At 47.3% G+C, this 25,027-nt stretch overlaps 1 protein-coding gene and 1 pseudogene across 2 annotated transcripts in view; one reads left to right on the top strand and one right to left on the bottom strand.

Annotated features, from left to right (window-relative positions):
- Nucleotides 1–2,140: 2,140 nt before the first annotated feature.
- Nucleotides 2,141–25,027, bottom strand: part of Evc2 (EvC ciliary complex subunit 2) — an 86,578-nt gene continuing 63,691 nt past the window's right edge. The window contains exons 15-20 of one of the 2 annotated variants that reach the window (XM_006504082.3): nt 16,735–16,962; nt 11,249–11,469; nt 9,704–9,791; nt 7,870–8,072; nt 5,257–5,358; nt 2,141–2,787 (exon numbers count right to left, since the gene is read on the bottom strand). In XM_006504082.3, the coding sequence (XP_006504145.1) occupies nt 2,520–2,787; nt 5,257–5,358; nt 7,870–8,072; nt 9,704–9,791; nt 11,249–11,469; nt 16,735–16,962 (1,110 nt within the window). In that variant the 3' untranslated portion in view covers nt 2,141–2,519. The remainder of the gene's footprint in view (nt 2,788–5,256; nt 5,359–7,869; nt 8,073–9,703; nt 9,792–11,248; nt 11,470–16,734; nt 16,963–25,027) is intronic. The other variant, NM_145920.3, reaches the window with a different exon arrangement.
- On the top strand, nt 21,572–22,812 carry Gm15732 (annotated as a pseudogene).

The following is a 25,027-nucleotide window of genomic DNA, read 5'->3' as shown; positions in this document are numbered from 1 at the left end:
CCTCAGGGAACAGAGCAGCATTGTAAGTACATATTCTGTGTCTACTTCATTATAGCTAATAAAGTTTTATTTAAAGCCCAGCCATTCAGTGCCTTTGAATTGATGGACAAGGACATTAAAGCCACAGAAGGATGAAATTAAAGGCCTGGGGTCAGACACTATTTTAGGTGTCAGAACCAGCAATGAATGAGGAACTTTGATTCTGAACTCTGAAGCCTTGGGGTGGGGGACATTAAATAAAGCAACACATGTACCATGTTTACAGAAAACTGATGGAGTCCCTTTTGTCTCCTCTTTTCTGTTGGTCCATACTGAAGATGGAACCCAAGGCCTCGTAAATGAGATGCAAGCATTAAACCATTGCCCTAATGTCCTAGCCTTGAGAATCTTCTGACAGAAGCTGCCCCGGCCTGGCTGTCTCCACACCTCATTTCTCTTTCTAACTTCAGTCTACCCTTTATAGATTGAGTTTCTAGAAACTCAGTCAAGTGTAGATTTTAAAATAATTTTAGTTGAGTTTGTATTGAATGCACAAGGCTTTTTGTCATGATTTCCTAAGCAGCAGTCTAAGGGTGATATTTAGCATGACTCCCGTGCATTTGACATCATAAGTCACACAGACGTGAGTTTAAGTGTGTTCGAGGATGGTGAGGGCTCTGTGTATATTCAGTAGCACTTTATGGAAGGGGTTGAGCTTCGTGGCATTGGTGGCTGTATTTGGTCTTTAAACTGGTGCCCCATGGCTGCATTCGTTTATCTGCTTCTACTAACAGGATTAGTGAGCCTATATCCAGAAGATGCTGTGCTCTAGGTATTTATAATCATGGTGTATCATGGATCACATATTGGTTTTCTGCTCTGGGAGATGATGTACAAACACACACACACACACACACACACATACAGAGTCCACACACTGTTCTCTCTCTGACACACACAGTCTTTTTCTGTCTCTGTCTGTCTGTCTGTCTGTCTGTCTGTCTCTCTCTGACACATACACACACACACAGATTCACACAGTCCCTCTCCTCTCTCAAGCATCATTTTAAGTAGCTATTTAACATATGCTTTATTGTGCATAATAAAGGTTTATCTAAGGCTCAGCATTTGAATGGAATTTTCTTCTTGGTAAAATTTTGTTTTCCCCAGGTCCGTCATTGACATGCACTGTGCTAAAGATTTAAAAACAAAATAGGACCCCTTTATGTTGGAGGCACGGAATGAAATATTGATGGTGGGATTGTAGGAAGCCTGGGGGCTTGAACAGCTGTGATGTTGGCAGGGGGCTAGGGTGTGCTTCTGGCCCTCACAGAATGAAGGAAGTACCTCAGCCTTCCCTAATCCCTCCACCACTGGGCAGCTACCACATCATTGGGTGGAGCCTCCCAGATGCACTGTGGTCCACAGCACTGGGAGGCCTAAAGATACAAGAAAGACCACAATTTCTCTTGAACCTCAGCATCACTGAGGGAAAAGTGACTCTTCCTCTGTCTATACTTTACCCACTGGATATCTCAGGAGGAAAATCAGCCCTCTCTGGGGTACTAACTGCTCCCTTGTGTCTTTACAAATGGAGTGATGGGGCTGGCTGGCTCCTTAGGATGGTACCCTGTGGCTGGGATATCAGTGCTAAGATTCCTTAAAGGAAGCCGGGGGGGGGGGAATGGGGCATAGCTGAAGTTCAGAAGCATCACCATCAGTGGTCTGCTCTTCCCTTGGTGGTCCTGGGATTCCTTTCTCATTAACTTCCTGCCCCAAAAGGTCAAGAAAGGCCTGACCACTGTCCTGAGCACGAGAGTGTCAGGACATATAGAAGGTCTGTGTAAGCTATGAAGGCTGGAGATGGCTTCCCAATATCTGCAGAGATGGAGCCCTGAACATGTCCATTGACTGAGACCCAGAGAACACGGACCAAGGCTTGGGCCACAGACCATAAGCCATTGATTCACTACTTACCAGCGTTAGGGCCCTACGTCTCCTGAATATCCTCACTGCAAAATGAGAAAAATAATCTCACCTTGACCTGGCAACTCAAGGGCTGGGTCTTTCTGTAGGAGCCACCGTGGGGAGCCAAAGCACAGATGAAAGCAACCACAAATTGTCCCACATAAAGCAAAAAAATGAGGTCCACTCTTATACATACATTTTTAAAGTTCCCTTTATGGAAAAACAGAGCATGTAACACACATTGTAAGAATAGAGAGCTGCACCTTCCTCACATAAACTGGGTGGGGTGGGGACCCATCCCAGCCACAGCCAGTGGTCTGTGTGAGGAAGGTGGGGTAAGGTGGGTTCCCTCTAGATCATGGTAATACGGACTTAGAAGGAAGGTATGTTTGTGTCCTGTGGCACAAAAGAGACTGGACCTGAACACCGGAGGGCCAACTTGCGTGGCACTGTGTCAAGGCTGCAAGCATATGTATACTGCAAGCTGTATGATATAGACGGACAGACCAACCCACGTGGGCTGGAGGAAAGATGCACCTGTCTTGAGACAGCCCCTGGTGCTTCCCCCTGGGTCAGTCCAAGCCCAAGGCCCTGTTGGCCTTCTTGGCATTCAGGAAATTCTTTTTCCTCCTGGGAGGAACACGCAAAGAGATCTCGGGCTCCCTTGGGCTTCTGAATACAAAGATCTTTTCTCCCGTGTTTAATATGTCCATAGCGTCTGCCCCAGTGATGGGGATGGGAGCCAGTTCTCCAATGGGTTCTAGGGACAGGTGTGGCCAGCTTCCTTTCCCAGGAAACATCACCCTCTCCTGGACGGGAACATATATCTTCTTCAATATGCTGCAGAGAGAAAAGGAAGATCAGGTTCTGCATTCTGGGCCGATTCTGACCCTCCCCAGTATTCTGACATTTCCCCGGGAGAACCCAAATAAGTGTCATTTTATTTGTGTGTGTGTGTGTGTGTGTGTGTGCTTCTGTGTATGTGTACTGCCCATGTAGGCTGGAAAATGGCAATGGATCCCCTGGGGCTGGAGTTACAGGCTGCTGAGAGCTGCTCGATGTGGGTTCTGGGAACCAAATTCCAGTCCTGTCAAGAGCAACGATGTAGTCACTGTTCTCTTGCTGTGAAGTGACACCATGACCAAGACAGTCATTATAAAAGAAAGAAGTTACCTGGGGGCTTGCTTACAGTTTCAAAAGTTTAGACTATTATTACCATGGCAGGTTTGCTGACATGCTTGGTGCCTGAACGCTACATGGTAATCTTCAGGCCAAGAAACTGGGCCTGGCCTGGGCTTTATAAACCTTAAAGTCCACCCCTCAGTGACACATTTCTCCCAACAAGGCCACACCTTTCTAATCCTTTCCAATACTGCCACTCCCAGTGAGTGAGAATTCAAATATATGAGCCCTTGGGCCCATTCTCATTCAAACCACCACAAGCACCGAGCACTTTTAACTACTGAGCCAACTCTCCAGCCCTAAGCACAATTTACATTTTTGTCTCCTCTCTGGCCACTGGTTGTGACTTCAGCATAATTTCAGAAGATGAAACTGCTGGCCACCTTCACCAGCTCGTAGCTGAAAGGTTCAGAAGTCTTGTGAGCCCACGGAACAGTGTAAGCCTGTTGCTTAGGAATATTTACAATATGGAAATAGCAGCGTTCCCTCTGGAACTCCCTGTTACAGGAACTACAGCTCCCTGATAAACACTTACAACCCCATCCTACAGACCTCACCCTGGAAGCAGTGAGAATTTGGGTAGAGTACATCTGAGACAGAATGTTGAAGGACTAGGAACTCCCCTATGATAGGTCTGGTAGGTCCTGTCCCTGGAGCCCTGGCTGCTACTATTGCTGTTATAACTCTTCCCGGTGAGCCACATGGAACCTTAAAGCCACAGGATGCTCCCATGGCTCCAAGCAGTGTAGTGAAAAGCCGTATCAATAAGGACCACCTGCGAGGCTCACTGGCCTTTCCTAAGGTGTACGCCTCTGTGCTAGACACTGGGACCAAGGCCTCTCATGACTGGTACCCACTCTATAGCATCAGCACAGCACAGCATGGGTGCAAGGAGAATACCTTACAACCAAGTGCTGTTTCTGGTCTGGACTTGAGTTGACTTCTATTGCCTGACATCCTGCTCTTATATCTTGGGTGCTGTATTCTGATATCCAATCTATGACCAATGATCCCATGCTTTTCTTTGCAGGCTATCCATGGCATGGGATCTCGGGACCTTCAGCTCTGAGACACTACAGAAGGGTAGGGCTTAAACAGCCACCAGTTCCAAGTAAACAGAGGGCAATACTTTTTAAGCCAGCCGAGTTACTTTCTTTGTGTGTGCCTAGATGCTGTTACCTTCTGTATGCATATATGTGGCATGCCTGCATGTTCCTCTGGATGTGTACAGACGTGTATATGCATGTAGAGGCCAGAGGTTGACATCTGGTGTTGTCCACAGTCACCTCTCCACTTTGTCTTCTGAGACAGCATCCCGCATTGATCACAGAGCTCACCAAGGTTAGGTTAGCTAGCCTGGGCTCCAGCAATCCTCTTGCCACTGCCTGCACAGTGCTGATATTACAGGTTCTTGCCACCATGCCAGGCATTTTACTGGAGTGGGTGAATCTGAACTCAGGTCTTCCTGAATGCGTGACAGGTACCTGACCAACTGAGTTGCTACTCCAGACTGAAAATACCACTTTTTAAGCCACTCTGTCCCACCTAATGTGACATCTTTCTAATCCCCTTTATTTGGAACCACGGGAAACCCTTGTTCTGTGGTCTGTGGCAATGTGAAGTGGCCTGCCTTTCCCTATCCTCTGAGATCGAGGTGTGCAGAAATCACAAGCAAGAGAGACAGGCACTAGAGGAAGAGGCAAGCCTGTGAGCTCAGACTTACAGGAGGATGAGTTTGACAGCCATAAGCCTGTGGCCCGCACCCCCCTCCCCAGCTTCAGTCCTGGGCCTCTGCACCAGACCTCTCCTTAGGCTTTATCCTCTCCACTTTCTGAAAGGTTCAGGGTAACAAGAAGTTAAAGAACTTTGGAAACAGTAAAGTCTGAAGAACCCTAAGGAATTATTCTTTTTCTAATTATATCTCATTAAAACCTGCTATTAGCTAAAATAAATACAGTAATTAAAATGCTAATAAATGTTAGGAGAACATTCTCCTACTGAGAGCTATAGGTTTGTCTTCAGCTTTTAAACCAAGACCAAGAACATAGGCAAAGATCTTCCCACCTTCTATCCCCTCCCTGGCAACTTGGCCACGCCCCGGAGGCCCTTCCTTCCCCAGCTCCTTACCGCTCCTTCTTCTGGCGGGCCCAGAGCATCCTCTCCAGTCCTTGACTCACCAGATCTGCTCTGAATCTGCTGTCCAAAACCTTCCACCAAACTTGGTGTTTCCTGATGCAGAAGGAACGGGTTACAGTTTAAAAAAAAAAAAAAAAAGAATAAAATCTGATTCTCAAAAAAACCCATCTGGCACCATCCCTGAGGTGGCTGCTGGATGCCACCTAGAACCCCGAGAGATTTGCTGAGTGTCAATCTCAGGCCTGGTCCACAGATAATCCCTGCCTGGAGGGTAGTGGTGACAGACAGCATCTATCAGGTGGAGGCAGGCAGTGCAGAGAGTTCTGTGGTGGTGTCCTGACAGCATGTGCTGACTGCTGTGTCCCCTGGCCTCAGGGTGCACACACAATGCAGGTGGAATTCCTCTTATGTTCCACAGAGTCCTAGTGCCATGGACATGGGGACACACTCAAGAATGTGGAGGTGTGCTGTGGGTAGAGCAATGCAAACATGGAGGCTTGGAAGGTAGCCTGACAGAGTGTTAGAGGCCACCTGGCTGTGTAACTCCAGGCTGAGGAGAGGGACAGAGGAAGAGTTGTGTGGGCCTTTGCTTCAATCCAGCACAGGACACAGAGAGGGTTGTCACTGTGCTCTAAGCTACTCAACTCGTCATGGGGACAGTTACTGCTAGGAGTCCATTACCTCCTAGGCAGAAAAGGGCACTCTGATCGCTGCCCTTCCTGCAATGGACCCTGGATCTCTTCTGGATCCCACATGCCCCTCTGCACACCTTTTCTCTCTAGCCAGCTTCTGTGACTTAAAACCCAAGACTCTGAACTCATGTGATGACCAGGCCCCAGGTCTCAAGAGTGACAGTTTCAACCTCAGAGCCTGACCAGGAGCCAGGGCAAAGAGGGAAGATGCATGTTCATCTCAGATCAGATATCCCAGTCTTCCAGAGCCTATCCCACCCTGCCAATCCCTTCACAGCCTTGGAGATTAGCTGGCCTCAGAATGGAGTATGTAGAGACTAGAGCTACAGAATCAAGAGCCATGACCCCACCCACACCTACACCTGGCCTTCTGACATGTTCACAACCAGCCTTCAGATTGCTTCCATACCCAGGTTCCAGATCGCACAGTCTTCCTCTGACCACACCTAGTCATCCAGCTATATCCATCTCTAGCTTCTTACCACGCTCACACCCACCCCTCTGGTCTCACCCAAGTCTGATTCAGATGACTGTGCAAGAGCCATGGACACTAAGACAGCTCTTCCAACCACTGAGACTCCTGTCCTGACTGACTCCTCTCACCACAGCCTACTTCATTTGCCCTCTGCAAACCTAAGCCTTTGAATCAATGTCTATGATTGATTAATAAGAGACTGCTCCTTTAGTCAGGAAAAGTGATGTTCCTCAGGACACCAGCTCGGGCACACTTGGGACATCTTTCCATTCCAGGGATGGGACACGGGGCTTTCAGACTTTGTGAAAAACGCCTCCCAGTCTTGTCTTCCCAGGAGCTTTGCCTAACTCAATTCAGACCCAGACCATAACTCTAAAGAAAAGCCCTTGAGGGTAGGTCTGCGGGTATGGACCCCAACTGCATATCCCAGAACAGGAGACAGTCACACCCACTAAGGCACGCTGTTGAAGAAGCCACCAAAGCTAACATTTAGGGAAATTTCAGTGAGAGGCATGCTTAAATTCATAAAAACAGCAGGAAATGCAGCCTAGCTAGTGACACAAGAAGCAGGCAGGAGTAAGGAAACTCACTCTGCTACAAGGTCTGGAAAGCAGACAGCGTGTGTGTGCACACTGCATGCTCACTGAAGCCCGGCATAATTCCGTCCACCCTGACCTAAGCTGGCTTCACTCACTCTGTGAAGGTGGGACAGCAGCAGACATTCAGCAGAACTGGTAATGTGAAATCTGAACTCCAGTCTTCTCCAGGCGCCTTTTGGGTGCAGGTTTTAGGAGGGGCTTCCTATCAACCTCTGGAGATACTCTGCAGCGAGCCCTGCAGCTGGGCCTAGACACTGGACATGCTAGCCACACTACCCACTGGAGATTCCTTCTGTTCATATTCTGCTAATCTGAACATAACCCCATTGTACACCGATGAACAACAGCCTGTTCACACTAATATAGACAAACTATACACGCATACATGCAAGTACATGGAAAAACACACCTCAAAGGATACCAGAACACACATGTGCATACACATAGTCACAAAACTTGCCAGATAAGCATGCTGCAAGGGAAGAAATATAATCAAATGATAACAGATATTTTTTCCAATCAGGGAAACCATGAATACTTTCTTCTTTTTCTCTCTATGCACTTTTAAATTTTTCTTAATGGCATGAATACTAAATATTCTGATGGCTCTAGAGAAATGTATGTTCCGAAACCTGGAAGTTTGTCATAAAAATCTAAAGCACCGGACCAACTACTCAGATCTACTAGTACTTGAGCTCTGAGCAGCAGGGCCAGCTAGAAATATCCATGTATGACAGACACTCTTTTTCTCTGGATCTTAGGAAGGTCAAACCTGACTTTCAAGGCAGCACCCACCCTCACCCCTGCCCCATCATTCCCACCCACACCGGAAGCTCACCTCCTCTTGCTCTGCTCTGCCTGAGCCTGCTCACCACTGCTCTCATTCTCAGCTGTGTGGTCGGAGTGCTTCTCACTGACTGCGTCCAGCAGGGCCAGTAGCTGAGGCTGTGAAGCCGCTGGAAGCACCACACTCAGGAGTCGCAGTAGTGTGCTGCCTGGTACCATTGTCATCCTTGAGAGGTATGACACCAGCCTCAGTCCCTAGGGGGAAACACAAGAAGGGAAGAACACAAGCCCTGGTTCCCTCTCGACATGCTGTGCAGCAATATCTAATTCATGACATTCTCAAGGTTTTCATTGTCCTGGGGTGATAAATATTTCAGTGGCTCAGCCTGGAAACATTCCGAACTCACAAGGCTGTCAAAAAAATGTCTTTGGTCAGCAGCCTTCACACCCATAATGTCTCTAACAGCTCACCCACCCCTTCCAAGTTGGCTCACTTGAGCAGAGGCAGAATCCCTGCGCAAGAGGCCCAGCCTGCATCACTGCAGTTGGGCATATCTCTCCATCCCCTGCTCTGCTTCTGGGAGGCCCTTGGGATAATGGAAGCTCTGGAAAAAGCTGAGTGTCCCTACAGCGGTGGATGACTAGTGCCACCGCTCCACTGACACATGAAAGGTCACTTGGTAACAAAAAAGGAAGGGCTGCTGAGCTCAAGGATGCTATGATGGGGGGAATGGTCTATATCCTGTGGAGGCTGCGCGGTGCCATACATGCAGTGCCATAGCTGAACATGAGAGAAAGATGGAGAATGGACCGTGGTGATGGGGTTGGGGATGTCGAGTGTGGCAGCGGCTGTGAAATGACATATGGGGGTGGGGGACAGTTCTGCATCTTTGTGGTGGTTACAGGAATCTCCTATGATAACAGGACAGAAAGCTGCATGCCAGATCTGATGTGGTCCCAGGCAAAGCCAAGGAAACAAGGAACAAAAGGTGGATGTTGTGACATTCTATACCCTGACAGGCCAAAATGATTCCAAAATAACAAGCTTAAAAACGGGCCAGCTCTGTGCTCCTCAAAGCCCTGCTGTGTACCCAGCATCCCTGAACCAAATGCTAAGTCCTTGGGCCATGTCTTTATTTACTTTGTGCCTCAAATTCTTATCTGTACTGTGAGGCTACCAGTACTGTTGCAAAAGGTTTGGCTAGGACACAGTAGCTGGTTTCCCAGTGTGGTGGCACGTGACTATAATCCCAACACTCCGGAGGTGAGGCAGGGGATTGCATGAGTTTAAATCCAATCTGAGTGATACGCTCCCTTACCCCACTGCACCCCCTGCAAAACAAAAAAACCAAAGTGCCACCAGGACCCCACAACCCAATAAAAGACTCTCCTCTCATTTGCAGGGTGGCCATTGTTGCGCCTTGGCCAATCAATCCCTGCCTTCCCTGGGATTTTATAGGGTAATGCCTGGAGGGGAAGAGGAACATTCAATGTCCAGCAAAGCCAGACAGGGGTATGGAGAGTCTGACTGATCTACGTGTGGAGAGAGTTCATGAGTGGGCAGAGTAAAGACAGGGGGAGATGGAGACTCCACGCTATCTGCTCTGCTGTGGCAAAGGACTGTTGTTGTTCTAAGAACTGCTGCTACAGTGTAACAAGAAAGACCCAGATGCAAACATCTCAGGCCTCACTGTAAACAGGATGTGGTGGCAGTAAGGGACTTTGTGTTGTCCTGGAGACAAAGAGGCTCAACAGCACAACTGCCATTATTGTCATGTCTGCTGGACCTGAGCTGATAATGAACCCGAGGCTGGACCATCTGACATCCGAAAGATGCTGGTTCTCAGAAAGGGAGAATGTCCACAGATGTGAATGTGCCCTCTCACCTGGCTGCAAAGGCTGGCCATGGTGTCAGCTTCAATGCTTTCCAGAGAATCTTCCAGCACCGCACCGTTCTGCCACTCCTCTCTCACCCTGGAGTGAAGAGAAAATCCACAGGTCCAGCCCGGCCAGGGAAAGCTGATGGGAGGCCAAAGACTCACAGGCGAGGAGGGAAGGAAGGGAGAGCTGGCCTGGGAGCTAGCCTGCCCTCCTGGCCTGGATCACTTCTTATGGAGCACAGGAGGCTGGCGGAGGAGCAGAGCTCCAGGAAGCTGAATGAAGATGGTTCCACTGCCTATCACAACCCAACACTTGTACAGGTACAACTCCAACCCAACCCTGTCTTCTGAAGATTCTTTCAGTGGGCAGGAGAATGCGATGGTGATGATGATGATATTAAAAAGACCCAGCCTAGATCAAATTAACACCTCTGCACTCACCCTCTTCTGACAGACATTCAGCTCCTCCATTGGTTAATTCCATGCAATGAAAATGGCACTTTAATGTCCTGTTTACCCAGGAAACAAACTCAAAATCACTGTAATCTGCTCACCCAGAAACCAAATGGAGTGTTTCCTCCAGTTAATTTGTGTATTTCTAAAAACCCAGCCAATGCGCGCCGTATACAGTTTGTATCTGCTACTTTACATACAAGATACCGTAGTCACAGTGGGGAGTTAGAGAGCTGCAAGGAATGGCGTTTCTCCAGAAGCACTGAATGCCACAGGCAAAACCTAATTGTCTGATGTTGATTGTAAAGAGAAAAAAAAAGCAAAGAAGCAACAAGGTTTGGACCTAGCTAAATTGTAGCTCCACAGAGGCAGGGTCTAGAACTCTGCAGCTCAGTGGAATCAGAACCGAGCCCTTCCTATGCCAGAGCTACCTCCTGGCTCTGAGGCTGCTCCACTGTGGTGTAAAATGCTACCAGGCAGGGGAGCTGGGTGGGAACATGTGGGGCCTCTCTCTCATCTCTTCACAATTTCTTGTAAGTTTATGATTTCTTGAGAAAAAGTCTAAAAGGAGCCAGATGTGGTGGTGCAAGTTTTTCACCCCAGCGCTTAGAAGGCAGAGGCAGGCAGATCCAGCTGGTCTACAGTGTGAGTGAGTCTAGGGCAGCTAGAACCATGAAACCATGCCCTGGGGGTGAGGGGGGAATTTAAAAGGGCCTGTTGAGATGACAGCTGAGCAGGCAAAGGCACCTGCCACCAAGCCTGAGGACCCAAGTTCAATCCCCAGGACTCACACGGTAGAAGCAGAGAACCAACTCCCCAAAGTGTCCCCCGACCTCCATATATGCACAGACATGCACATATACACACACTCGATTTTTTAAAATGTTTTAAAAAGTTAAAAAAAAACCACTGTTAGTAAACCTCAATGATATTTTAAAAAACAAATTATAGAAGACATCAGGAAGGAGGGAAACTGGCATACTTCAACAACAGCAGCTTGTGCAGAACACAGGAATAGTACCTAAGGCAGGAAAGTGAGAGGCCGGGTTACTCGGGCCAGGAGACTCCTCCTGAGGTCACCATGCACCACCCACCTACCTCTGCTGATGCTGCTCCAGCAGCTTCTGGCCCTTGTTCAGGGCTTGCCGCAGGATGGCAGAGACCTGCCTTTCAGGATCCATCTCCTCAGGTTCGCTCAGCCCAGGTCCATCGGCCGCCCACCGCTGCCAGCTCTCCAGGACCCGCTGCTGCTCGGCCTCTTCCTGCTGCACCAGCTGGTCCTCCAGCTTCCTCTCCAGCTCCTGCAGCTCCTGCAGCTCCTGCAGATGAAGGAGCAGGGTGGGGGTGGCGGGGGTGAGGGGTGAGTCCCACCGATGCCAGGTAGGGAGGAGTTACAGTTATCACAAGCCTTTTCAGTAGCTGTGTCTCCAGAGGGGTCAGGGTGCACCCCTCTGTGGTTAAGCATCCCTGGAGCTGAAGTCAGGCTCAGGCCAGATCAGAAAGAAAAAATAAAAAGCACCAGGCCACTTTGTTAACTGCCACCCACATGGACTCATGAAGCAGCTGCATTCTCCAAAGCTTATCCCAAGCCTACTATCATTTGCACTGTTTTTTTTTTTTTTTTTTTTTGATCTCTTATCCATTCCCGCAGACTTATGGCAAATGTCCTAAAAGGGAGATCTGATATATCTGTATTTTGAGACATCTCATGCATAACTACACTACCCACCCCATAAACTTTCATAAAAAATAAACAAACAAACAAACAAATAACTTTTAAAAACCATGTCTTTTAAACCCACAACTCAGAACCCTCTGTGCTGATCATCTCTGCTTCGGGACAGCCTACCCCAATCTCTCTTGAGTTCCGTGTTTTGCTTTGCTAAATACATTTCTGCTTAAACTTCTGAGCCTCTTGATTGGATTCTCTGAAAGACCCTGAGACCCGAGTAACAGTGCTTTACAGAAGTCTGCTCCTGAGCCTCTCACCTGGGAACAGAAATGTCTTTGAGTGTCTCTAAGCTCCAAGCACTGCACGCGGTGCACTGGACTTAGAGCCTGCTCAGTGAATGTCGGCTAATAGCAACACCATCTCTGCTTCTGATATCAAGGTGCCTAAGAGCAGTGGTGCTGGGTGGCAGAGTTGCAATGTGAAAACTCAGGCAGAATCAACCAACGGAGTGGCTGGGGCACACAGGCAGCGAAGCACAGGAGGACACCTTGCTGGGCTTGGAAAGTGACACTGAGCTGCGAATACAGCAGGGACCGTTAGCCCGAGGTTACTCCTTCTTTCTGAGTAAGCCTGTCCTGTTTAAATCTGCCCGTCTTTGCCACACGGTCCTACTAGTCCTATTTCACAAAAGGAAACTAAATTGTTCACGGAATGAGATGCACACCGCGGACTCTCCTTAGGAATCGTTTCTTCCCAAGCTTTTCATTTCATGCTTTTTAAATTCTCCAAATGCTTTAACAGCTAAGAAGCTCATTACCAACAGGAAAGCATTTGGCACAGAATGACTGCACTGCAGAATGAGAGTCTCAGACAAAGCAAAGCAGGCTGCCTTCTCTCCTCGAGCCAACCAGGAAGGTCCAGCCTGTCCACCACCTCACTACCAACTGTAGAATGTGTAGTCTGAGTCTCTGCTCCTGATGCAGGATGCACAGGGTTCCGCACTGTGGGCAACCATGACAGGAAGCTCTGACACTATTCAGAAGAGCTCTGAGATGAAATGGGAAGGGTGGGTGTTGTGTTCTCTAGGTAGTCTAAGACCGTAGGTGGGGGAGGTGGGGCGTCTGATGTGAACAATACTAGCCTGGATGTGCATCTCAGGTACTCAGGTGCCTTAGTGTCTCAATCTCAGGGCTCTATAAGTGACCTGGGGCATGAACTTCATATTTTTGGGGGGGAGGTCTTGGATTTTTTTTAAACTTTGAGAGAGTCTCTCACTATGCAGCCTCCTGGAACTCCTTATGTAGACTAGCCTGGCCTTGAACTCACAGAGGTCTGCCTACTTCTGCCTTCCAAGCACTAGAATTGAAGGTGTACACCACAATGCCTGGTTCCCTTTCCATATCTTAGGCTCCTTCCCTCTGACTAGAATCTGGGGCACTGGTCCATCTCCATGCCAGTCTCCCTCCAAATGAACACTTGTTAAATGCTTTGGTGGAGGTTCTGTGGAGGCTTCCTCCTGTCTGATTTCCTGAGGAGATCCATCTTGAGTGAATGTTAAAGTCCATCAAGAATTCTCTGTATGTGGTGAAATGGCCACATGAGTGGTTTCCTCCCCTTTAACCTAGTAAGTAAGTGAGTTTTGTAAACTAATGTCCTCAGGTTAAATTCCTAGAAATTCCTTATAGCCCTGGTTAAACAAACAAACAAACAAACAAACAAACAAAACAAAAAACCCACCTCAGTCAGCCTGGCCAGGATAGATTATATTATTCTAAAAGATGGATGAGTTATGTTAGTTACAATTTTGCACATAAAGGCTGCAGCTGTTCTGTCTGGTACCACCTGGGTCTCCTGTTGGTGTCCAGGTTATCTGAGAACCATACAGGGTAAATGGGGGTCTTTGCTCCAGCATCCAGGAAGATATGAGTAGAAGAAGGGTGATGTTCTGAGTGAGAATGGCTCTCATAGGCTCATGTGTCTGAGTACTTGCTCCCTAGCTGGTGGAAGTGTTGGCAAAAGATTAGGAGGAAGGGCAGGCTTTGGGGTTTCTAAAGACTCACACTATTTCTAGTATGCCTCAGTTTCCTGCTTGTGAAACAAGATGTTCCCTCTGCCATGCCTTTACTCTGTCATCATGTGCTCCAACCCTTTGAAAGAGCTCAGTTAAGTGCTTCCTTTTGTAAGTTGCCTTGGTCATGGGTCTCTGCGCATGCCTGCACACCCAGGGCTTCAGTGAATGAGAGCTTTCTCCTCACTGGAACATGTTACTGTAATTCATGGGATTTAAAAAAGAAAAATCCACACATACTCTCAACCATCACCAGGGAAGCTGCGTTTTGCTGTGAATGGTGATCAACTCAGAGACCCACAGCTGGCACTGTAAGAGAGCCTTTAGAATGCTGCAGGCTAAATGGGGTGTCTGAATCACACCCATCATCCTGGGACTCAGGGATCACGTCAGAACAGGAGGCCAAGAGATGGCAGGTCCCAGAAAAGTAGATAAATACAAGGAGAGAATTTTTCAGACAGAGCAGGGAAGCTGCACATATGTCACAGAGACTGTGACAACATGCAGGAGAGAAAGCCCAAGTCACACAAAATCTTAGCATGGAAAGAATTATTTGCGTGTGTATCCCGTATATTTCTTTGGCTAATATCTATTTATAAGTGAGCACATACTATGCATGTCCTTTGGGTCTGGGTTACCTCACCCAGGATGATATTTTCTAGTTCTATCCATTTGCCTGTGAATTTCATGATGTCCTTGTTTCTAATAGCTGAGTAGTAGTGTTCCATTGTGTAAATGAAACACAGACCCAAAGAAGTCAAATAACAAGGAGGACCCAAGGGAGGATGCTTGAATCTCACCCAGAAGGGAAAATAAAATAGACATTGGAGAATACTCATGATACACCCCACAGACCCTAAGAAATTAAACAAGAAGGAAGGCCCTAGTGAGGATGCTTGAATTCCACTTAGAAGGGAGAACAAAATAATCATGAAGGTTATCTCTAAGTCTTTACAGAGACTCTGGATGGAAGAAGCTCTAGGGAGTCCCTGGGGGTAACTCTAGCTGAGACTCCTAAAAGTGGGAGATATGAAACCTGAAGTGGCTACCCCCTTGTAACCAGGCAGGACTTCCAGCGGACACCAACCCAACTACAAAACTGTGGACCCAAAATATGTCCTACCTGCAAGATGTACAGGGACAAAGATGGAGCAGCGATAGAAGGAAGAGGCAATGAACATGAGACCCACATCATGGGCAAGAACCAATATCTGACATTATTAGTGATAGTCTGTTATGCTTGCAAACATGAGACTAGCATAACTGTCCTCTGAGAGGCTTAACCTAGCAGCTGATGAAAACAGATTTAGAGACCCACAGTCAAACATTAAACAGAGCTTGGAAAGTCTTGTGGAAGAGTTGGGGGAAAGATTGAAGTATACTCCAGAGAGGATAGGGACTCCACAAGAAGACTCTTGGAGTGTCTCTGAGATTGAGCCACCAAACAAAGAACATACATGGGTAGAACCTAGACTCTCCACACATATATAGTAGGAATGCAGCTTGCTCTTAATGCTGGTCCTCCAACAAATGGAGCAGGGGGCTGTCCCTGATTCTATTGCCTGCCTGTGGATCCTATTCCTGTAACTGGGCTGCCTTGTCTATTCTCAGTGGGCGAGAATACACCTAATCCTGTGGTGACTTGAGGTGCCAGGGTGGGTTGGTACCCAGGAGGGACATCCCCACTCTCAGAGGAGAAAGGGAGAGTGAGTGGGAGGGAGGAGCTGTGTGATGGGGAGCTAGGAGGAGATGGAGGGGCTGCAATCAGGTTGTAAAGTGAATGAATGAATGAATGAATAAATAAATAAATAAGGAAAAAGAAAGAATAATTTGCACAAAGTCCCATACTTAGCTGAGAAGTTACTGCAGAATGATAGCTATAGAAAGAGGGAGAATCACTCTTCTTAAAAGGGTGGCCCCCTGGTAGGTTGGTCACGCTCCAGTAAAGAGCCACACATCTAAGAATATATTGGAAACACAAATTATATTTGGGAATTTATAAAAACTCTATTGGGGATTTAAAAAAAAAACAAACACAAAGTTGGGCAGTAGAGAAGGGAGGTTTTATCTGGGAGGCGTTAGGGGAGAGGTGAATATGATCAAAACAAACTCTATGAAATTCGCAAAGAACAAAATATGAGGGAAAAATCCACACACAGAGGTGCTGGAGGGATTGCTCAGTGGTTAGCCATATGTGTTGTTCTTCCCGAGGACCTGAGTTCAATTCCAGGCACCTACATCTGGCAGCTCACAACTGCCTGGAACGCCAACTTCAGGAGAGCCAATACCTCTTTCTGGCCTCCATCAGCACTTATGTGCAGAGACCCACACACAGGTCAGATAATTAAAAATAGAATAAAATCTTCTCTTTAAAACCCACATATAAAGGACCTAAAATTGGTCCTCAGACCTGCCTTACCATGCATTTGTTTCATGGTGACAGTTCTTCAGCTGAAAGAACACGGTAAGTGGGAATAATGGTGACATTCCGAGTAAAACACTTAGCCCGGGGCAGGACTGCATTTGATGTGGCCTAATTAAGATGATGGTGAATTTTCATTTATGAAGAGTCACTACCAACTTGGACAGTGCCTGGAATGGAAGAGGCATACAGTTCTCAGGGTGTGGCGATTCAGAGGGTGTCCGATCAGAGGCAAGGGGTCAGAGGAGAGGTGGGGTGCTGCCTAGCACATAGTGCTCTTGTATAGTTAGCAAGTCACCTTTACTTGGTCCCCCATTTCACAGACAGGACATGTGGTAGAGACTCATTCCGTGCCGAATAAAGTTCTAGGCACCACAAGGAGCGATAGTGCAGGTACCCTTTTCTGCCCCAAGCCCACTCACCGGCCTGTGGGACTCCAGGATCTGCACACAGGCTGACTTGGTCAGGGTCTCCGACTCACTCAGCTCCCCCAGCAGCAGGTCTTGAATGCTGAGCAGGGCGGTGTAGACTGAGAGGGTCTCAGCAGCCCGGGCCACCTTCTGGAACTGCAGAGCCACAAGTGACTCAGCAAAGTGCGCCTCCTGGGCCTCCAGCCTCTGGACCCTCTCTTGGAGCAATTCCCCTCGCACCTGGGGAAGGGGACAGAACCAGAGGACCTGAGAGGCTGTGGGGAGAGGAGCCCACTGCCTCCCACAGAGCACAAGCTGAGAATCCCAGGAGCTCTGCCCAGGAGACAGTAGTCTGGGACTTTGCTGAGAGGGAGGCAATGTCTCAGCCTGGGGACACCAGGCTCAGTGTCCTTCATGGTCTATATGGATCTTCAGAGGTGAGCAGACCTGACTCTGTCCACTCCTAGCTCTTTACAGACTCCCACCATCCTGGAGAATGATAGTCCGCACCCCTGCCATGCCCTAGGCCTTGTGTACAGGCAGGCTCAGCTATAGCTAACCCTGAAGGAGTGCATGTGGAGGGCAGAGGGCAATTGAGAGTGTTCTCTCCCTCTACCATGTGGGTTCCAGCGATGGAACTCTGATCATCAAACATGGCAGCAAGAGCCTTTCCCTGTTGAGTTGTCTCAATGAAGCATCTATGTTCTTTCTACTTTTTTGTTGCCCCTCCCTTCCTCAAACCTGTAATCCTCCTGCCTCAGCCTCCCATGTATTACCAAAACACCTCCTATGCTTCCTACATAGACACTATAAACTCACTCCCCAAACCTGGGAAAGAAGCAGGTCACCCTGTGAGTTCCAGTCCCCAAACCAGGAGAATAAAGCACCAATCACAAAGAAAGTTGGACAATCCACATCTCTTTCATTTTACCTTAGAGTTTCTAAAATGTCGTCCATGATAACCAAAAGTCAAACAACAATGTGCCCACTGCCGGGGAGGGATGAGCGGATGAACTACATCCACGGAGCAAGCCAGGGTTTGACATCAAGACAGGAAGGAAACTGCATTTTGGTGAGCCTTTAGCCAGGTAGGCTTAGTGAGAATTGTCGATCACAACGGGACAAATTCTGTATAGCCATGCTCAATGGAGAACTGTGGTCCCCAGCAGCTGGGGTGAAAGCAAACGGGAGGCGCTGTGGAACTGGTATGGAGTTCCAGTTTGGCAAGATGGAAATTTCTAGAGCTAGATGGTGGCTCAGAAGAGTGTAAATGGACTTTAATGTCCGTGAGCTGAGCCTTTAAAAGTTGTTATTTTTCTGTGGTATGATTTAACACAATACATAAAACCAAAAGCAAAGCCCATGAGACATGAAAACCTGCCATGGGTTTCCATGATGCTTCTTCTGTAGAGGCAATAGGACAAGGACACTGAGCTGAAGCGGAGGCTGCTAGAAGATCATGGCTCAGGTCTCTCCCATGACTGCCCACATGTCCCCCAATAAAATGCAGCCCTGTTTGAAAGGCTCAGACCTGCCCTTCCAGAGGCACTGAGGCTTGAAACACAGAGGGGTAGGGATGAGTCAAGACAGGAACACGAGAAGGGCAGTGCTGCTCCCTGGAAGGACATTCAGAGGCCCACGGCCATGGAGTACATACAGAAGAGAGTCTGCAAGGGACTGCACTCATGTTAGATACGTGCTCTATCCTCCCAACCCCCACACGAGCCAGAAGAGCACATAGCACCAAGGCAAGCACAACATTCCCCAGAAACACAGGCTTGCTAGGGAAGCTCAGGCCAGGTCTCAGGACAGTACACTAGACCCAATCTCTATCTAGTCTGGAGAACCAGATACCCATCCCGGATGGGTCTCCAAGGTAACTGAAACTAAGAGGTAGAGGCCAAAAGCCAGCCAAAGAAGATGGAGTGCTCTGCCAGAGCCCGGAAGCTTTCCCTGTATCCTTGGGCCTCTCACTCAGCCTCTGACACCCATCCCCACCTCCTATCATATGGCTGTTTGCTGACCTCCACTACTGAATCTGCTAGCTTTCCTGGGCCCTAATTTAAAGGGTACAGATTTCTACCCCATCTTTTAAAATTGCTTTGTACTCAAACATGCTTTGTATCATAGAGAGAAGTCCTGTATCCAGGAAACAGCAGAAAGACAAACTGACAGTGCATTCCTCCTTTAAAATACCAGAGACTATCCCGGACCTCCTTTCCCCTGGTGAGGACACTGCCTGTAACCAGCAGGAAGTAGTTACAAGAATGACAGCTATGGTCATTTTCACTTATCTAAGAGAAACTAAAGTCAGGAATGTGAGCCATGATCACACCATCTTATGAAGCTCCTTGCTCTCCATCTGCCCCGCTACCCCCAACCGCACCTTCATTGAACAATGAGAGTTTCTGAAATTAAAGTAACTCACTTTTCCAGATTGATCCCTGTCAGTAACAGCCATGGGAGATGCTTTTCCATCTCTTGACATCTTTAACCTAACAGTCACCTTGCTATTTTGCTCCTCTAGTAACGGAACCTTGGGTAAAACCTTTCTCTTCTCTGTCTCCCAAACAAACTCTAAAGACTTACTTAAGAAACTGCAGATAGAAGATTCAAAAGCCTTCAAACGTTATATGTGATGTCTGATGTCCCATGGCCCTAGCAACCATCAGAGGGCGATCCCTCTCTAGCACTCAGATGGGAGAAAGTCCAATCTTCCACCATCCCTTGCTCATCCCTGTTCCCAAAGCACAAGCTGGCAGATAAAGACTCATCTGGTTGTAAAGTTTACATATTCTGGGTCTCCCCGGATGTCACTGGACTCAGCAGTGAGACTGAGTAAGATGGTTGGTTAATATTACTATGTTACATGGTGTTGCTTATACAAAAAGGATTACTTTCTTTCTTTCTATTGTTTGTTTGTTTTGTTTTGTTTTGTTTTGTTTTGTTTTGTTTTGTTTCTGAGACAGGGTTTATCTGTGTAGCCCTGGCTGTCCTGTAACTCACTCTATAGACCAGGCTGGCCTCGAACTCAGAAATCCACCTGCCTCTGCCTCTGCCTCTGCCTCTGCCTCTGCCTCTGCCTCTGCCTCTGCCTCTGCCTCTGCCTCTGCCTCTGCCTCTGCCTCTGCCTCTGCCTCTGCCTCTGCCTCTGCCTCTGCCTCTGCCTCTGCCTCTGCCTCCCAAGTGCTGGGATTAAAGGCGGGCACCACCACTGCCCGGCAGGATTACCTTTTTGTGTGTGCTTTTTGTTTGGTTTGATTTGATTTTTTATTTGTTTTGATTTGGGGGGGATGGGCAGATATGAAATGAGCTAAATATGGAGGTGGGGAGGATCTGGGAGGAGTAGGAGGGGAGAGAATACGATCAAATTGTAATGTAAGAAAGAAAGAAAGAAAGAAAGAAAGAAGGAAGGAAGGAAGGAAGGAAGGAAGGAAGGAAGGAAGGAAGGAAGGAAGAGATTGAAGATCAACAACAATGAAGTAAAAGAGGCGGTAAGTGGGAGGAGACAGAGAAGGGAGGAAAGAAGGACGCCATTCTTAGAGGGAAAGGGCATGGTGAAACTGCTCTAAATTAAGATGGCTGGATGTTTCCAGAACCAGGAAGGCAAAGACAAAGACACAGAGCTCCTGAGACTCAGGTCTGTGTAAGGCCCGCCCGGTGGGTCGCTGATCCTAACCAGCAGGAGGCAATCACATAGAAGACAGCTCCATCCCCTTCTCCAGCCATCTGAGAAGCAGTCAGGAAGGTTAGCCATGACTGTGCCATCTGTAAGCTCCCCCATTCGGTTTAAAATAATGATAGTTCTTGAAACCAAAGTAAGTTGTTTTTCTAGATTTCTGCTCTCTCAGCTCAGCGAGCCTTCATTCATGGCTGGCCAGGAGAGACGCTCATCCACGCTCAACCCGCTCACCTTATTTCCCTCTCCTCCTAACAATGGCAGACCATAAACCAAAGAGGATATCGGTCTCCTTCACACACCTCTAGCCTGTAAGTGGACAGAGGCCTCTGGTGCCTTATGCTAGAGGACTTGGCCCAGTAGGTCTCTTCAGGAACAAAGCCTGTGCTGTCATTGACTTGTTGGTTCCTTTGTGACCCTACAAGCTCCTTGAGCCTCAGCCTTCCCAGGCACACTGCCTTGCCAAAGGGAGGACACCAGTGTGGTGACCCTCAGGGACAGCTCCAGGCTATCCCAAGTGAAAACCTTCAATGCAAGGAAAGCCGAAGCCTCTTGTATATCCCCTAAGAATGTCATGGACAGTGAAGGTTTCAAAAGGGTTTCCACAATCCCCCTTTCTTTCTTTGGAAAGCTTACTCTGTGAATTCCAGCACCTGGTAAGACGATTTCTCTATATTGGATTTGAATCCTTGGGGGCGAATCCTGGGTAAGGACAGATTTGCATATCTATGAGGTATTAATGGCTGCTTTCCTTACATATTCATGCCTCTCAAATAATAACAACTCATTTGAGAACAAGGCCTGCTGAATGTTCTTATTTTAAATAGGAAGTTCAAACAACTTTCTTCCTACTTTTCCCTGACAGCACTAGAAGCTCAAGGATGGCCCTGCTGTGTCCCAAGATGCTCTTTAAGGTTCCTCCAAGCCAGCTCCTGCCGCAGGGTCTCTATGGGATTCTAAATCACACCAGCCCTTCTTAACAGGTCTAGAAACAAACACATGGAGAGATGAGCAGGTGAGGCATTAGCAGGGCCTTCCTCAGGTACACAGGAGCTCTAGCATCAAAAGAGAGGGTAATGTGTAGAAGTCCCAGAGAATTATCAGGACAGAACCTGCACAGAGGCTAGAGAGACCAAAGGCCCCCCACTGCCCACAACACTGGGCGAAACGATGCCAGAGCAAGAGGGATCTGAGAACTTTAGCTGTCACCTCAGTCCATCTGTACAAGCAGGTCATCCCATAAGCCCCCCTTTCAGCCTTTCTGCGGTTTGCCTCCTGATCTTAACTAATTGTCTCGGAATGTTTTTGCTTTGTTTGTATGCTGGCCAGTTAGGACATAGGAGTATATGTCTTCACCCGGCCTAGAAGGCATTCCTCTCGACACTCTCTAGCCACACATCTGCGCTCCTCTTAGGTCTGTGTCTTGTCTTCTTTCTCTCATCTCTATCCTCTCCTCTTCTTATGTCTCCGTTAGGACCATCTATAGCTTTACCAATCTCCTAACAGGATCCTGGCTTATCCCTCCCACCTTCCTTACCCACCTCGTTTTTTTTTTCTTTTCCAAGTCCATCTACTAATTAATCCTTATCCTCCTACTTCCCTCCCCACTCCTAATCTAATTAACTAAAGCTGTAGTAGACACCACACTGTCGCTGTTGATAGCCGGCTGTGACATTTGCACTTTGCTAATATCTATCTGGCAGTTATCATCCTGCCCAGGAAATGGTGTAGAGCTTACAATAGGCATTCAGAGCTCACAGGCTAAGGAAGCATTTTGGGAGCTACACACTCAACTCCACCAGGTCCCACACTTGAACACTGTAAATGCTTCACTTGAAGAGAAATAGCCTTTTCGGCTTTTGGCTCAGAGGAAGCTACTGTGCAACTTTCTTTGGTTGTCCCCAGTCTGGGTTCATCCAACACCAGCCATCAAGTTCAACCCCAACAAGATCAAAGTCATGTATTTGAGGTGCACTGGAGGTGAGGTCAGTGCCACATCTACCTTATCCCCTAAGATCAGTCCTCTGGGTCTGTCTCCAAAAAATGGTGATGACATTGCCAAGGCTACTGGTGACTGGAAAGGTCTCAGGGTTACAGTGACACTGGCCATCCAGAAAAGACAGGTCCAGACTGAGGTGTTACCCTCTGCCTCTGCCCTGATCATCAAAGCCCTCAAGGAGCTGCCAACAGAGACTCAGAAGAACATTCAACATAGTGGAAACATCACTTTTGATGAAACTGTCAACATTGCCCACCAGATGAGACACCTGTCTTTGGCCAGAGAACTTTCTGGAACTATCAAGGAGATTCTGGTTACTGCACAATCTGTGGGCTGCAATGTGGATGGCCGCCACCCTGGTGTCATCATAGATGACATCAACAGTGGTGTGGTGGAGTGCCCAGCTAGTTAAGAAGCAATAAGAAAATATTTCAATAAAAGACTATCTGATTTTAAAAAGAAGAATAGATGATTAAACAAAACAAAACAACAAACACCAGTTGTGTAAATTCCAAAAGTGACCCCGTCCCCCCCAAAAAACCCCACACCAAACTAAGACAAGTATAACTCTTTGAGAAATTCTTCACCCTACGGTGATGGCCTCTAGAGAGGGTGAGTTAGAGGAAAACTAAGACAGAGAGTTCAAAGTGATGCTAAGAATGTTCAAAGAAAACAGGAAAGACGAACTCCTAATGGAGAGCTAATTCAAACAGTTGAACAAAATGAAGAAGGAGATGGTAATGTGATATGAAAGATGAGTTCAACAGAGACAAAACTCTGAACAAAAACCAATCTCAAATACTAGAAATGAAAAATATCAATGAGTCAAATTAAAAGTTCTGTGGAAAGTATCAGCAACCCAGCAGATCACTAACAGGGTGGGATATCGAGCCTAACGACAAGATGCAAGCGCTGGAGCTGTCCGACAAGCACAGAAACAAAATGAGACAGTAACAATAGGAATTTCGTGATACACTAACCCAACGAAAAGACCAAACCAACAGATAATGGCCGTAAAAAGAGAAAAATCCCATTCTAAAGGCATAGAAAGCATTTTCAAACAAATAATCACACAATTATTTATAATAATAAAAATTAATATAATAATAATTTCCCAGAATAAAGAAAAGAGGTGCCAGTGCCGATATAATAGGCAATTAGGACTCTGAATACACAAGACCAAAGAATCTCCCCTCATCATGTTATAATGAAACTACTAAATACACAGAGCAGAGTGTATACTGGAAGAGGCAAGACAGAAGCACAGAAATAATACATACATGGCAGGCCCATCAGAACAAGAGGGAATCGCTCAAGAGAAATGCTGCAGTCCAGGAGGCCTGGAAAGACTCTTTCAAATCCTGAAAGGCAATACCTGCCAGCTGAGAGAACTCCACCCAAAAATGTTATCTACCATAGCTGAATGAAAAAAATAAAAATGTTACATAATAAAAATAGAATAGAGGAATTTATGACCATTAAGCTTTGTCTTAGTTAGGGCTTCTATTGCTGTAAAGAGACACCATGACCAAGGCAACTCCTATAAAAGGACAACATTTAATTGAGGCTGGCTTACTGGTTCTGAGGTTCAGTCCATTTTCATCATGGTGGGGAGCATGGAAGCATCCAGGCAGGCATGGCACTGGAGGAGCTGAGAGTTCTATATCTTGTTCCAAAAGCAAACAGGAGAAACTGGCTTCCAGACAGCTAGGAGGCTAGGAGGAGGGTCTCGAAGCCCAACCCCAAAGTGACACACTTCCTCCAACAAGGTCACACCTACTCCAACAAGGCCACACCTCCTAATAGTGCCACTGCCTGGGCTGAGCATATACAAACCATCCCATTTCACTCCCTGCCCCCCTTAGGCTTGTTCAAACACATGAGTATATGGGGGCCATACCTAGCTATAGCATAAAGCAAAATACATTTAGTCCAACTTCAAAAGTCCCCACAGTCCATAGTAGTCTCAATAATCTTAAAAGTCCAAAGTCCAGAGACTCTTCTGAGACTCAACCAATCATTTAACTGTAATCCCCTATAAAATCAAAATAAAAAGCTGATCACATATCTCTAAGATCATAGGACATATATTTACCATTCCAAAACATTATAGTGAGGAAATACTTGACCAAAGCAACACGAAAGACCAGCTGGGCATTCTTCAAACTCTGCATCTCCATGTCTGATGCCCAATTCCTTTCAGCTTTGACAACTGTAACACACTTCTTTCTCCTGGGCTGGTTCCACTCCCTGTTAGCAGTTTTCCTCAGCAGATAACCCATGGTTCTGGCATTTCTAACATCTTGGGGTCTCCAAGGCAACTTTGACTTTACAGCTTCTTGTTCCAATGTATGGGATCCACATATTATCTTCTTGGATCCTCCAAAGGGCTTGGGTCACATCTCCAGCAATGCCCTCTGTAGCACTCTAGGCTCTGGTTGATGCCATTCCACTTTTAGTGCTGTTCTAGGTGATCATCTCATGGTACTGGCATCTACAATATTCTGGGATCTTCTGCTGACAGTAGGCTTCACTAATAGCCTCTCATAGGCTCTCTTCATGGTGCCAAGCCTCCACTTCTTTGCCTGGCCCCTTCAGTACTGGGCCATCAACTGCAACTGAGGCTA

Source organism: Mus musculus, chromosome 5 (assembly GCF_000001635.26).
Source record: "Mus musculus strain C57BL/6J chromosome 5, GRCm38.p6 C57BL/6J".
Lineage (NCBI taxonomy): Eukaryota > Metazoa > Chordata > Mammalia > Rodentia > Muridae > Mus > Mus musculus.
Note: the sequence above shows the minus strand (reverse complement) of the source record. Positions and strands in the feature narration are given on the sequence as shown.